This window comes from Hippoglossus hippoglossus, chromosome 21 (assembly GCF_009819705.1).
Source record: "Hippoglossus hippoglossus isolate fHipHip1 chromosome 21, fHipHip1.pri, whole genome shotgun sequence".
Classification (NCBI taxonomy): domain Eukaryota; kingdom Metazoa; phylum Chordata; class Actinopteri; order Pleuronectiformes; family Pleuronectidae; genus Hippoglossus; species Hippoglossus hippoglossus.
Window position 1 is genome coordinate 1276575 of NC_047171.1, and position 13113 is coordinate 1289687.

The 13113-nt window shown below is 45.6% G+C and overlaps 1 protein-coding gene across 2 annotated transcripts in view; it reads left to right on the plus strand.

Annotated features, from left to right (window-relative positions):
- Positions 1-13113, plus strand: part of kdm6a (lysine (K)-specific demethylase 6A) — a 33427-nt gene that overhangs the window by 530 nt on the left and 19784 nt on the right. For both annotated transcript variants that reach the window (XM_034573237.1, XM_034573238.1), the window contains exons 2-6: positions 135-198; positions 3304-3412; positions 3752-3801; positions 7755-7813; positions 11669-11789. In XM_034573237.1, the coding sequence (XP_034429128.1) occupies positions 135-198; positions 3304-3412; positions 3752-3801; positions 7755-7813; positions 11669-11789 (403 nt within the window). The remainder of the gene's footprint in view (positions 1-134; positions 199-3303; positions 3413-3751; positions 3802-7754; positions 7814-11668; positions 11790-13113) is intronic.

Below are 13113 nucleotides of genomic sequence, written 5' to 3' on the forward strand. Positions count from 1 at the left end.
GTGAGAGCCGCCGCGGTGGGGACGCTCCTCGCCCGCTGCTTTTCTGCCGTTTCCCCGGCGCGTCTGTAGCAGTTTGCAAACAGCGAATGTCCCCGAGTAACACGGAGCCTGTGTTGTCTGTCCTCTGCTTGCAGTTCACTGTTTGGATTTCACGGGCTTCAAGAAGATGGCGCCAGAACGAAGGCCTTGCTGTTAAAGGTAAGTCCCAGTGTGGCTCCAGTCCCCCGCTCCTCCGCGATCTGCCCTCACCAGCGAGGACCTGGCCCGGGGCTGCACACCCGGGCTGCCCGGCTGCAGACACACACACACAAGCCCGGATAGAACCGCAGTTCGAGGCTGGAGCCGCGGCTCGCTGCACTCAGGACCCGGGTTATTAGTGACTACCGGGCAGCGTTCACAGTGAACCGACCCGTGGGCAGTGTTTATCGGATGCACGGGGCCTGGAGCAGCGGCAGCCCCAGCGGGTGATGTGGATCTCCACCCCGCTTACACCTCCAGCTGTTGGGGGGGAGAGGAGCCGTGCTAGGCGGTAGCACCGGGTCCACTGTTGTTGTCGGTGCACGTTATTATCCCCAGGCTCCATAAACAGATGCACACGTGTGTAGAAGCCACTTTAATGCCCCAGCTCCGGTTGTATTCGCTGCACTAACCGGCAGTGAGCGCCGGGGCTCCGGGCTCCAGGTGAACGGCCCCTCTCGGTGTGTTTGTGTGGGACTTCCACACGTGTCAGCGAGACTCGACATGCACTTTATTCAGAGGAGAAGCAGCAAGTTGTCAGAAATGTTCGATGTGAGGTCCCAGCCCCGGTACGGAGTCGTGCGTCAGCCCCCGGTGGTAGCATGTAGCGGCTAACCGTCCAGCGGTCCCCCCCCCCCTCCTCTCTCACACGGAGCCGGGGCCGCTCGGCCGAAGCTGTCCGGGGACAAACAAACACACAAAGTGCATTCAGGGCTCCTGAAATAATGGCTGCTGGACGCGGCCCCAAGATGGCGGGTCAGGGGAGAACATAACCCGAGCTACACGTCTGCTAGCTAACTAGCAGCAGCGGCGGCGGCTAAGCTAATCACCGTTCGCAGGGAAAACAAAGATACGGCGACAGAAGGCGATCAGTGTTTACAACAAAGATGGCTCATTGAGCCCGGAGCCGGGGGTGCAGGAGCCGGCCGCCCGGTGCAGCCGCAGGAGCCGGGCTACTGCCTGTGCTCCTGCCTCCTCAACATGTGGCTGGAGGTTCATCTGTGGATGTTGTCTCATTGGAGGCTCCTTCCTCACGAGGCCCAGACATGCAGCCACTTACTGCCCCTGTTTGTTGTTGTAGTGAGAACCCGTCCAGCACAGGGAGGCTCACACCGTCACACCAGGCAGAAAGGTTATATCAGTTCCTCTACATGACCCTGTAAGGTCTCCTGAACCTGGGGTGGGATACATCTCCTTCACATCCTCTACTCCACCGTGTTAAACACGAGTCTGAGGCTCTGTTGGAACCACACGGTCACATTGGTACAGTCCTGAGGAAGTGTCTGGTGCAGGCGGCTCTGCTGGGCCGGAGCTGGGCCGGAGCAGCACTGTATGATGTGTGTGTTTGATGTCGACATTAGGAAACGTGTGTGTGTGTGTGTGAGATTCTTTGTGTCAACATGAACAAAGATGAGAAGAGGGTGGGGGGATAAAGGTGGTCAGGTTAATATCCTGATTGGATGTTGAATCTGTAAGTTAAGACTTTTCACACAACACAGCAGCTCTCAAAGTGACAGGCAGCAGCTTTTTAAATTCAAACTAGCACAATACTCATTCTATGTACTTATTTGAATAATGGCCCTCCAACACAAAATTATGCAAAATTTGTCTAATTTTTTGGACGGGAACCAGAGAACATTTTCTGAAAGTTTGTTTTATCATAGACGTGACATTGTTAGGACACTTGCAACACAACCAAAGCTGCTTTGGGACGTGCACTGAACTCCGTATAATCTCATTATCCGCAGGGGCTGCATGTGAGAACTCAAATGTCAGAGTGAGACGTTAAAACTCCAGATAATGTCCGAATGAGACTATGTGAGTAAACAGCAGGAGATGTGTCGATGACGTTTACAACACGAAGCAGTCACAGTAAACACCAGAATACAAATATCTTATGTGGAAGTAGAGCATCACACTTTTTGGTGATGAGTACCAACGAACAATGGATGTTACATCCGGCCTCTGTCCACTCTCCGCTCACCTGAATGCAACATGTCTGTGTTGTCGTGAACACGTCTCCTGCTGCTGTGTTTATGGGTGAAAGACAAACTCTGGACCCGTTGTGGGGACATTCTCTGGTGTTCGTGTCTGAGAACAGCTTATGCTTGAAGTGTGTAACTGTTCCTCTGCTCGATGGAGAGCGGTGCGATTCAGGACATCAGAAGCTACTTGCTTCCTCAAAACAAGACACAAATATATGGTGTTTTATTAGAGTGTTGCTGACTGCTTCAACCAGATAACTGAACATAGCAATGTTACAGTGCCACGTGTGAGAGAGATCTTAATCTTCTTCTGTAGAACTAACTACATGAATGCATCGCCTGCCATGTTACAAACACGACAACCTTAATGCTACAAAAACAAAACAAGTCTGGCTTAAGTTCAGAATGACTTTTGCAAGAACGTAATGTTAAAACATGCAGAACTGTTTGCCACAGTTTCATTTCACCCACTTCTTCGATTCTCTTCTTCCAATCTTGTGACAAAAACATCACTAAACCATTTTAGCAGGTTTAAGTTGTAGCCGTTTTAAATTTGTGTCAAAGCTCAAGCTCAGAAAGATGAGCATACATTAAAGGTGATGTTCTATAAAAAGAGCAAAGTACCCCCTTTTCTGTGCTTAAATTGTTTCTCCGTAATGACACATTGCAGCCAACGTAATTGCTTTGTTGCACAGATGAGTGTGCGTGCGCATACACACAGGCACAGACACACTCACTAATCATTCCTCCTCACCGGCCATCAAGAGTAATTTGTTTAGCCGTTGTTTAAATACTGACTGACAAGCTCCATATTTGGGCGTACAGCTGGTACTATGCAAAACGGCCCCTGAAGGCTCGGACAACGCTTTGGCTCGGTGGCTCATCGGCATCTGAACATCACCTCTAATAAACACAAACTAACGGCCTCAGCGTTAAGGTCGCGTTGGAACGAGACCGTCTCTTTGTAACATGGAGTTTTTCTGTAATATGCACAGGATGTACAAACTGTTTAGCTCAGTACTCTCCAGTGCTGCTGCGTCGCTCCGCTCGAACCCTTCACTGTTATCGTTTTCTCTTCCAGGCTGTTAGCTGCTATGATGCCCTCATCCTGAAAGCAGAGGGGAAAGTGGACCCTGACATTTTCTGTCAGCTGGGTCACTTCAACCTCCTGCTGGAGGATTATCAAAAAGGTGAGAGTCTCAGTGTGTGAATCCTCCTGCCGCTTACTGTTCGTCCTTCTCAGAAATCTGTGTCTCAGGATCCGTTGATACCTGGAGGAGTCATTTAATCTGCGTTGTTGTAGTTTTTACTTTCTATTCTTGATATAACATCACTAAGACCTGCTGACGGGGTTGTTCTGATTACACTTTTTGTCCATGTCTTGAAAAGTCCCTTTATTTACCAGTGACAGTGTAGATGAATTGAATACGTTGAGTTTTGAGCATTGTCTCTAATCCCCCCCCCCCCCCCCCCCCCCCCCCCCCCCCCCCCTCTGTCTCTCCCTTTCTGTATAATATTCATTCACGCAGCATTATCTGCTTACCAGAGGTACTTCAGTTTACAGTCGGACTACTGGAAGGTGAGTTTGCAAAACACTACACATGTGCAACACTTTCCACTTAAGAAACTTCTGTTCTTTCCAACGTTGTAAATTGTAGTTCGTGTTGTCTGCTGTTGGCTCCACTTGGTTCTGGATCACTGCAGAAGACAGGCGGCCGTGTTCGGTCTCTCAGTTTTAGGTGTAAAACTAATTTCTGTTAAATATTTCATTGAACATCCTTCAGAGACATTTAACAATCAGCACTTGGTATCTTCCCTGATTCATTTCTTACTTTGTCACAGGCCCTTTGCTTTAAGTCTGCTTCTCTTTCTTCTGCTGCTGGGACACGTTGCTGGAATTTTTTGATGTGCTTTTAAGCGATTATGAATGTGAACATGATCAGACTCTAAAACTGAAACTCACCACTGTAACCTTATAGTTTAAATCCATTGTTCTCGTGTATGTATTGAGCCAAACAATAGAAAACACTCCAATGCAGGGTGGAGTAAAGCAATGTGCTGTTGTTGTGTTGACAGAGTGCTGCACACATCACAACACTGTCTGTCTGTGATTTCTGTACGACACATGGAAGCACTCTTCAGTTCAGTGCATGTAAGGTCACGGAGATGCATGACAAGTGAAATGGTGATACATGCTAATACAGAATAGCCTGCATGGGCCCAAAAGGACGTCTGTTAGTTAAAGATCTGTCAGGCTGTGGTCAAAGCAGAGTTTCCATTTTTTGCATTTCCTCATCAGATGTGGACTCGATTACAAGTTTGCTAGAAAAGCACAGTTGAATAATCAATTGTTGGCTGCCAGAGGTGAGAGTCCTCAGTTGGACACGAGCTGGTGTCTCCAAGCAACACAAATGATTTCCTTTATATGGTCAGATTTACAAAGGACACTCATAAGCTAACCTTTGCTGTGTCGTTCTGTACGAGGTCAATATTTTCTCTTTTTAAACTGAAGAGTAACAATGTGACCTGCATGCGTTCTTTTACTAATTCTGAGGTGTTGCAGACGAGTGTTGAAAGTTGTGAGAGGAACTGTTCAAAATCCTTGTCGATCCAAAATGGGGATCCTAAATTATGAGACGCCCAGAGATTGTTCATGTAGAATTTAATCCCACATTCTGACAGAAGTTACGACCGACACTTCCAAACAAACCATTCAGAATCTAGCATGAAATGCTGCGGGACACAAACATCGGAGCATAATGCTGTCGCTAAAAGAAGCAGTTGTACGTTAGATTTAATTTGCAGAATTTTGCATTTGATGTTTCTTTGTGGCTGCAAACAGCCAAAAACATCTGAACAGATTTTCACCAAACTGGGTGGAAGGATGTGGTGTGAGTCAGGGAAGAACCCTTGACAGTTTGGTGTGGATCCAGGAAATGTTTTTTTCTCCTTCTTGTGATTTATTGGGAGATTTCAACAGTTTCCACAATTTTCTCAGAGAATAATTCATGCATTGTGATGTGAAAATAAGGCACATTTATATATCTGTTATCTATCACTACGTTCACGCTGCAAGCCTTTTTAAAATGTGGCCAGTATCAGACTCCAAAGTGAACTTGATTGGTTAGGATATGACCCCTCGAGTTTTGCTCGTACAGACGTGTCACCCCAAGTACTTATGAGGTCTGAATCCTCACTGTCCCTCCACTGAATTTCAATACGGGTCTCATGGCTTTTCAGACTGAGGATGCATTAAAAAAAAAATCATATCTTTATCTGATTGAGAACCGCAGATGAAAATGGCCACAATCTGATATGAAACGATCAGATTCCATGTGATGTGTGCTGTTCACACTGTCATTAAACAATCCGATCTGCTCCGTAGGGGAGATAAACATCAGATTCTGGCCACTTGGACCCGCTGTGTGAACGTAGTCTGTGAAATCTGGTGCAACCTGATTGAATTTCAGGGGACTGCTGGGCCTTGGCAGAGGTGTGGGCCTAACCACGCTGACGGGCCAGCTTTCAGACCAAAGCTGGTTGAGTTGTGCTAGATTTTTTTACCACAAAGATATTATTAGACCCATCTTGCACAGTGTGGGATTCAGTGAGCGATGCTATCACGGTCTATATGAGCCCTTGATGTGCATTTACACCTCATCTTACACCTCCAGCACGAAGTTCAACAAGTAGCACTACTGAGTATAGTAGTTATACAAAGAAAAGAAAAGCAACATCTTAATAGTTAACTGTTCTGTCCCCCTCGGCGCTGCAGAAACAAGTTATCAACATATCACCACCTTTTAATTTGATGTCGCAAACCTGTAAGCTAACAGTTTGTTATTTATATGCCAGGTGGTTGCAGAGCATCATGTTCATTCATGTCGAGCAGTGTTTGTTTCCACCTGATGATCGTAACATCCAGTATTTAAGTGTTTGGTCTCTGAACTCCGGAGGGAAATATCGGACTCATCTGCTAAATGCTCCACTGTTTGGTGCTGGCCACTGGGAGAGCTTAACCATGAGCTGATGTAGTCTATAAAGCTGTCCTTTTAATACACTGATATTTATATATGGTATATATGAGCTATATATGAATTGATTAAGCCGCTCCATAAATGTTGGCCTTGTTTGCCCCTGATATCTAGCCAGCTTGGAACATGACATCACTTTCGCTTAACTTAGCTGAAGGCGCGGCGTTTGTCCTTCCAACGAGCTCAGCTGCCAGCGGTTCTTACGAGAACGTAATCGAACACGGTGAATGTTACCGTATTTCAGTACTATTAGTTTGGATTGCCTTTAGTTGGGTTTTAAACTGTCCAATCAGCTGTACGGCCGTGTCCAGCCGGCCCTCTCCGTGCTGTCAGTGTGGATGAAAAGGCCCCTTTGATTTGATGGTTCACTGAATGGCCATTAAACGGAGGTGCTAAGAGCTCGAGCGTGATCAGATGTGACAGCTCGGGGCTCCTCGGTTTTACAGATCTGCACCGTGAGGGGGGGGGGGGGGGGGGTGAGAGCTCCCAGTCGCTGCAGGAGGATGATGATGTGGGGCAGACGTCTCTTGGTGGCAGCCGTGATGTAAATAGCCTGAGTTTGGAGCCCAAAAGCAGAGCTCTTATTGTCCAGGGCCAGACTGGTGTGGTCGACCGGGAGAAGCTACAGGTCGTCCACTAACCGGGAAGGGTAGAAAGTGTGTGTGGTGTGTCAATGATGAAACTATATTGATTTAAGTTCAGTGAGTCATGTTGGCTGAACTCTTCTCACTCTAATCTTTTTATAATGTGTGACGTGTGTTAAACAGTCGATTTGAAACGTGAACAGAGAAAGCTTGAAAAAGCTAATTAGGTTTCACTGCGTCTACTTCACATTATCGTTGGTGACGTCTCATGAAAGACCAGCTCTGAACAATCTTATCATTTATAATCGTTAGTCGTAGTTTTATCTTATGCATGTTCATAGTCCCTGATTTTGAAAGTATAAGGTCCTTTTTGTGGTGATTGATTGATCTTAGCTTCTAGTCTTCATCAGCATCATTTAATTCAGATTTTTGCTTATTGATCGTCTCATATCTCGTATTATGATGGGTCACATTGCCTCCAGTGACCATAATGCCTTACAGGGAAAATGCCTTGATTATTATGGCATTGTCATTATACCCAAAAGCTGACACTTTAAGACATAAAGCCTTCTTAAAGATATGTTTAAAAGGAGAGTTCCTTGGTGCTATCTTGAAAATGTCTATTCTTATACTTGTTGACAAGTCCTACACTGGGGGCAGCAATCGGCCCCTGTAGAGTTAAACAGCTTCTTCTACCAGTAAATTGCTTCTTGCATAAATGTACAACTCCAAGTGCTTTATTATAGTTGTGCAACTTATCACTTGGTACAGACGTGTTTTACCTCATTTTCCATCATGAACCGTGTGTGTAAAAACAATCAAGGTTATATCTGTCAACACAACTCATTACATTGTGCTGAACGTTCGTGTTGCTGCTTGTAATCCTTTTTAACTCCTTGTTTTTGTTTTCCTAGAATGCTGCCTTTTTATACGGCCTCGGCATGGTTTACTTCCATTTCAACGCTTCTCAGTGGTAAGTGCTTTTCATTACACACACGGCGGCTGCCAGTTTTCTTCATGTGATGTGGTGGCTTAAAACAACTTTATTCCTTTTCTGTGGACATTTTGGTGAATACACACTTCTTACATTAAGTATAATGAGAACATGTCATCTGTGTTCAGTGCAGAGTTAGCTTCAGAATACTTCTGGCCCAGTTTCGCACAAGTGCTGTCCACCTTGTATCAGTAATGATTCTGTATTTAACTGCTTGTGCTATTACTATTTCTTCTCTAATGTGCTATTGTTTCTAATATGGAGATCTTGAGAACTGAATGTTCCACCACGGAGTGCAGTGGATGCTTTTGAATCTTTGATATTCTCTTGAGAGCCGCTGCAGATGCGAGAGTTGTGCAGGGAAAAATACAACTTTCCAGGATTTCTAGCTGTAGCAGTTGGCCTGGTGTTATCTGTGTTTGTCTGCTCTCTTGGAACCCGCGAGGGCAGGAATTTAAATATGTTTGTGGGGAAAGTCCAAAAAAAGGAAAGTGTGTCTCCAGTATTTTTACTGTTGGGACGCGTCAGTTGTCCTGTGATGTTTGTCCAGGTCACGTCAGCCTCCTCAATGGAAGATACGACCAGTGGGCCCATTGCCCTGTGTTTCTCCAGGATACTGTGCTTGTAGATTTATTCGCTAAATTTTCTTCTTTTCTATTTAACTGCTTGTTGCTTCGAGTGTTTTCGGGTGTAGACCATCAGCTGTCGGACATGGATCAATCTCTGAGCCCTTTGGCCATCGTCTGATGAATTAGCCTTTGTGGGCAACGGCCAATATTTCGTGGCTTCCGGTGTAGACCGTGGATTGTAGGGCCAACACTTATCTTTCGTTGTCTGTGCACTGTTTATAGTCTGACTTGATTCTTTTATCAAGTCAAACGTCCCTTCAGTAGAGGTGTGGAAGTGAATCGTTTCTGCGATGCATCGTGATGTGGACGACTCTGCATGGATGCAGAGACACAACATAATCCACTACGTTCATTTTTTAAAAACGATGCTACTGCATAATTATGACCACCGCTGCTTCAGGATCAGGACAGACTCGCATTAAAGGTCCAGTCGTCTTTTACCATGTCAGACTTTCCTGCCTTTAACTTCATTGATGCAGAAGGAGTGACCAGGAACCTGAATATTAATCCAGCAGGTTCTTCAGAGTGACTGATTAGAAAAGAGCAGAGGAGCCGAGTGAAGCAGCTGCTGATGCAGTGAAGGCTAAAGATGCAGCACACGAGTCTAAACTGAATGAATGTAGAGAGCACTGACCACTGATGTAGACTTACCTCTGATTTCTGAATTGAAAACCTTAATTTGTAAATTACACACTTGTAATAACAGTAACAGTCTGAAATACCTTTTTAGAAGCACAAATCATGAGGCTAGTGAAGATGCACACCTCTAGTCATTTGATGCCTTGATAATTGTTTTATCGAGTCGTGGCCCTCTGATTAGAATCGTGAGGAGCTTAGAGACCCCCCCCCCCCCCCCCCCCCCCCCCCAGCTTATCAAGCCATCTACACGAGAATGCAGTTAAATTAAACAGCTGATAGATGATGCTTTCTGTCAATGTGTTCCTCCTCTTTTCCTCTCCACACGGACTGTTGACCTGCAGGAATCCAAAGTCTGCTCAAACTAGAAAAGCAAACCAAACTCTTGCCCACATATTCCATATATTCACGTGAACCGTCCGTTTATAGAGACATGGATAAAAGCTGATAGTTGCACGTTTGGACATCGTAGCTGGAACTGTGTTCTGCAGCTTAAGCTTCACCGATCATCCCTTTTCTCAGTTAAGACGTTGTCTCCTGCAGCGGCCGGTGTATCTGGCCGTTCACACTGCTTCTGAACAGAGCCTGTTTACCTCTGCTGGCCGAGTGCTGCCCCTCTACTTCACCCACGGCCCTGAAAGATTCCAGTGTCGTCCACTGCCAAGTTTGTGTGTCCCCATCTCCGCGGCCCGGGGAATGTGACAGTGGGGGAAGGGAGGGTGTCATGTTGGGCTCTCGAGGATGGATTACGTCACCCTGAGCCCAAAGCCCAGAGGAATGCTGAGCTGTCAAATGGTGAACGTTACTTCACAGGGACGAGGCGGTGCTCACTCGGGGAGACACTGGACCAGTCTGCGTGATGGTCTTTACAAAAACTAGCTTCACCCGAGAAAACACGAGGCTACAATGGATCATTTCTGCGGAAAAATCGCAACTGGAACATTAAATGGAATCAATATAAAGAAGTGGCATTGTGTTTTTTTTTTTTGCCTGTGTCATTCGGAGAAATGAGCAGTTGTCTCCCTGCTGTCCGATGCCCTTTTCTAAAGATGAGTCGTCCATCATTGCTGTCCTACGCTGTGTCACAGCCTGTCGCGGGGAAAAGCTGAGCTCTCCAAGCATTCACTGTGGATCCTGCCAGTGAGGGAGGGAAGAGAGAGGGAGGGACCAGATAAAAGAGGGAGGGAGATGAGTCGGAGGGAAAGGGGGCAATGAGTTCACTGTGTGTTGTGTTGGGTGTGTGTGTCTGTGTGTGTGTCTGTGTGCACCCTGTCAGTAGTGAGCTCAGTGCTCTGCCGTCTCGCACAGAAAAAGGGCTTCATGCTGTTGCCATTGTTGTCATAGCTACACAGTGAGTGACTTCAATGGGAAACTTGTTTGTTTTAATCTGCTCTTGTCTCCGTAGAGTAGTTTGTTTTTCGAGCAGTAGAAAATTCCCTGCTAACACGAAGGCAGCATTTCAGCACTTGCAGATAATTCACTGCGATTGTGAAACTAGCCCCACGGCGGCCCGCCACATTTTTATAATGAGCTGAACACTTCTAACACTTGTCATGTGACATAATAGATAAGATAAGAATAGACAAGAATACAGTCCTCAGCAGACACCTGCCTTCGTTGTGCATCAATTGTGTGTGTTCACAGGTCAATCCGTCCCCCTCCTCCACAGGTACATCTGTGTGAAACACCACGCACACAGTTCATTTTCATGTGCGAGAAGAGAGGGCAGTTGTTACACTGAGGTCTGTCTGCCTGTTGAGGGTGGTAACATCTTAATGGATGTTTTGACGGCCTCTGACGCTGTGGGACTTCTCCCAGTGTCTGTCCGACTGTGACACACTGTCAATGTGTCTGTGTGATGTCAGAGTGAGACTCTGCTGACTTTCTAGTGTGAAACACCAACTCTGGAGAAACTCCGTGGCACGACAATAAGACTATGGTGGCATCCATCATCTTTAGGTTGGAGGTTAATGATGAAAATCCCAAATGTCCTCCATACAAAGCACAAATAGGTCATCTTTGCACTTTTTATTTCAGAGGTCTCGTGTGAATTGTTCTCGATGACCTGTTGATGATCTGTTGATGATCTGTTGATGATCCTCTCATCACTCATGTCCCCGTTAGTCAGATCATGAATCTGATTCTGTCCTGTGTTCCACGAGCTACATGTAAATGAGTTTGACTGCGATCCAGAGTATGGTGATAACTCACCTGAAGATTCCATGCAGGTTTCCATGCATATTATCTGCTCATTTTTATACATTATTTTATATATATATCTACATATATTAACTGAAATATATTTGGTTGTTGTGTTTTCAGGTGTGCTCCCATGGCAACAAAAACAAACCTTATCTCAAACCACCTACTGGTTTTTTCTTTTGGAATATTATTTGCTGTGATTGCAGAGGTTGTCAGTCATACAGGGAGTTATCACCATATTATCAGTGTTTAGTCATATGATAATATTTGAGTTTGTGTAACCACCACTGACGAGAGAACGACGCTATCGTAACCAGGTGGATTATTTGTATGGAACTCACTGTGTCTCTTTTATTTATTCTTCCAGGTCAATCAAGGCGTTCCAGGAGGTGCTGTACATCGACCCCAGCTTCTCCAGAGCTAAAGAGATTCATCTGAGGCTGGGACTCATGTTTAAAGTCAACACAGACTATGAGTCGAGCTTAAAGGTAAATCTTTATGGTTCCAAATACTGTGATAGTGATTGAATATGTATTTTTGTTTTACTTGGGCTTAGGGAGCCGATCTGGACACCGTTCGTATAAGATGGATTCCACCACATCTTACTCTTTTATCAACCCTTTTATTCCGGTTGTAAAGTTGTCCCGCAGACAAAGAATGATGATATATTCTCTCTTCATCCATCAACCTGTGGTCGTCCAGTGAATGATCACAACGTTAACGCAGGAGAATCATTTTACGTTCCTTCTGCTCTGCATTGTTCTCCTGATGTGTCGTCAGAAAGAGTTGAGCTCCTTCATCCTCGGAGCAACAAAGGCTGGTGGCTCGTCTGTCCCGTCTCTCTGAGTTGAACCCTGTCGACCCTCTCTGACACCTGTGAGCCGCACACGTCCAGAGAGTAACGCAGAGCTGTCTGCCGGCAGCCTATGGATCCATTGTCCTGAGAGTCCTGGTTCCCTTTAGGGACAGACTGCTATCTGATCCTGGGCTTTGTCCTGCTCCAGACGTGGTGTCACAGGGTTTGTTCTGTGGGTGTTAACGCAGTGAGCTCATTGTGGAGGGATTCTATTTTACTTTTAAACTCTCATACAGTCTTGTGAATACTGATGTTCTTTTTAATTCTGTATTTATATATTCAAAGCTGGATCTGACACTGGAAAACTGAATTATTTAGGTTCTAGACAGATAATATTTAGAGACGGATGCATAACGATTAGACAATAGAGCACATATGAGATTTTCATAGTTCATAGTATCCATCTGCGTTTAGGCAATTATTTCTATTAATTTTACGCAAAAAATAATTGTTTGTTCTCTTAATTCAAGTTCTATATATTTAGAAGTTAGTTGTATGGGCGGTTTAGGAATGTGTGTGTCTGTGTGTGAGAAGATGAGCTGGATATACATCTGTGCCTGTTGATGATTGAGGTGGTTCAGTGTTGAGCTGAAGCCGGCTGCACGTGCTGCACGTCCTCACTCTGTCTTGGATGTGCCCCTCCCTCTTAGGCATGGCTCATTGCACACACACTCACTCTCTCTCTCTCTCTCTCTCTCTCTCTCTCTCTCTCTCTCTCTCTCTCCCTCTCTCTCTCTCTCTCGACTGCCCCAGTTATCTACAGGGAGGGGTGGGTGCACGTTCAGAGGAGCAGAGATTGAATAAAGGTAGAAGAGAGAAATGAGAGAGGGGAAACAGAAAGGAACAAACAGGAAATTGTTAGAAAATGCTGCAGGAGGAGTAAGAGATGGTAGAAACACTTGTTATGCAGCTTGTATCTTGTATATTATCGTCTTGTAATCACATGCTTCCTGGTT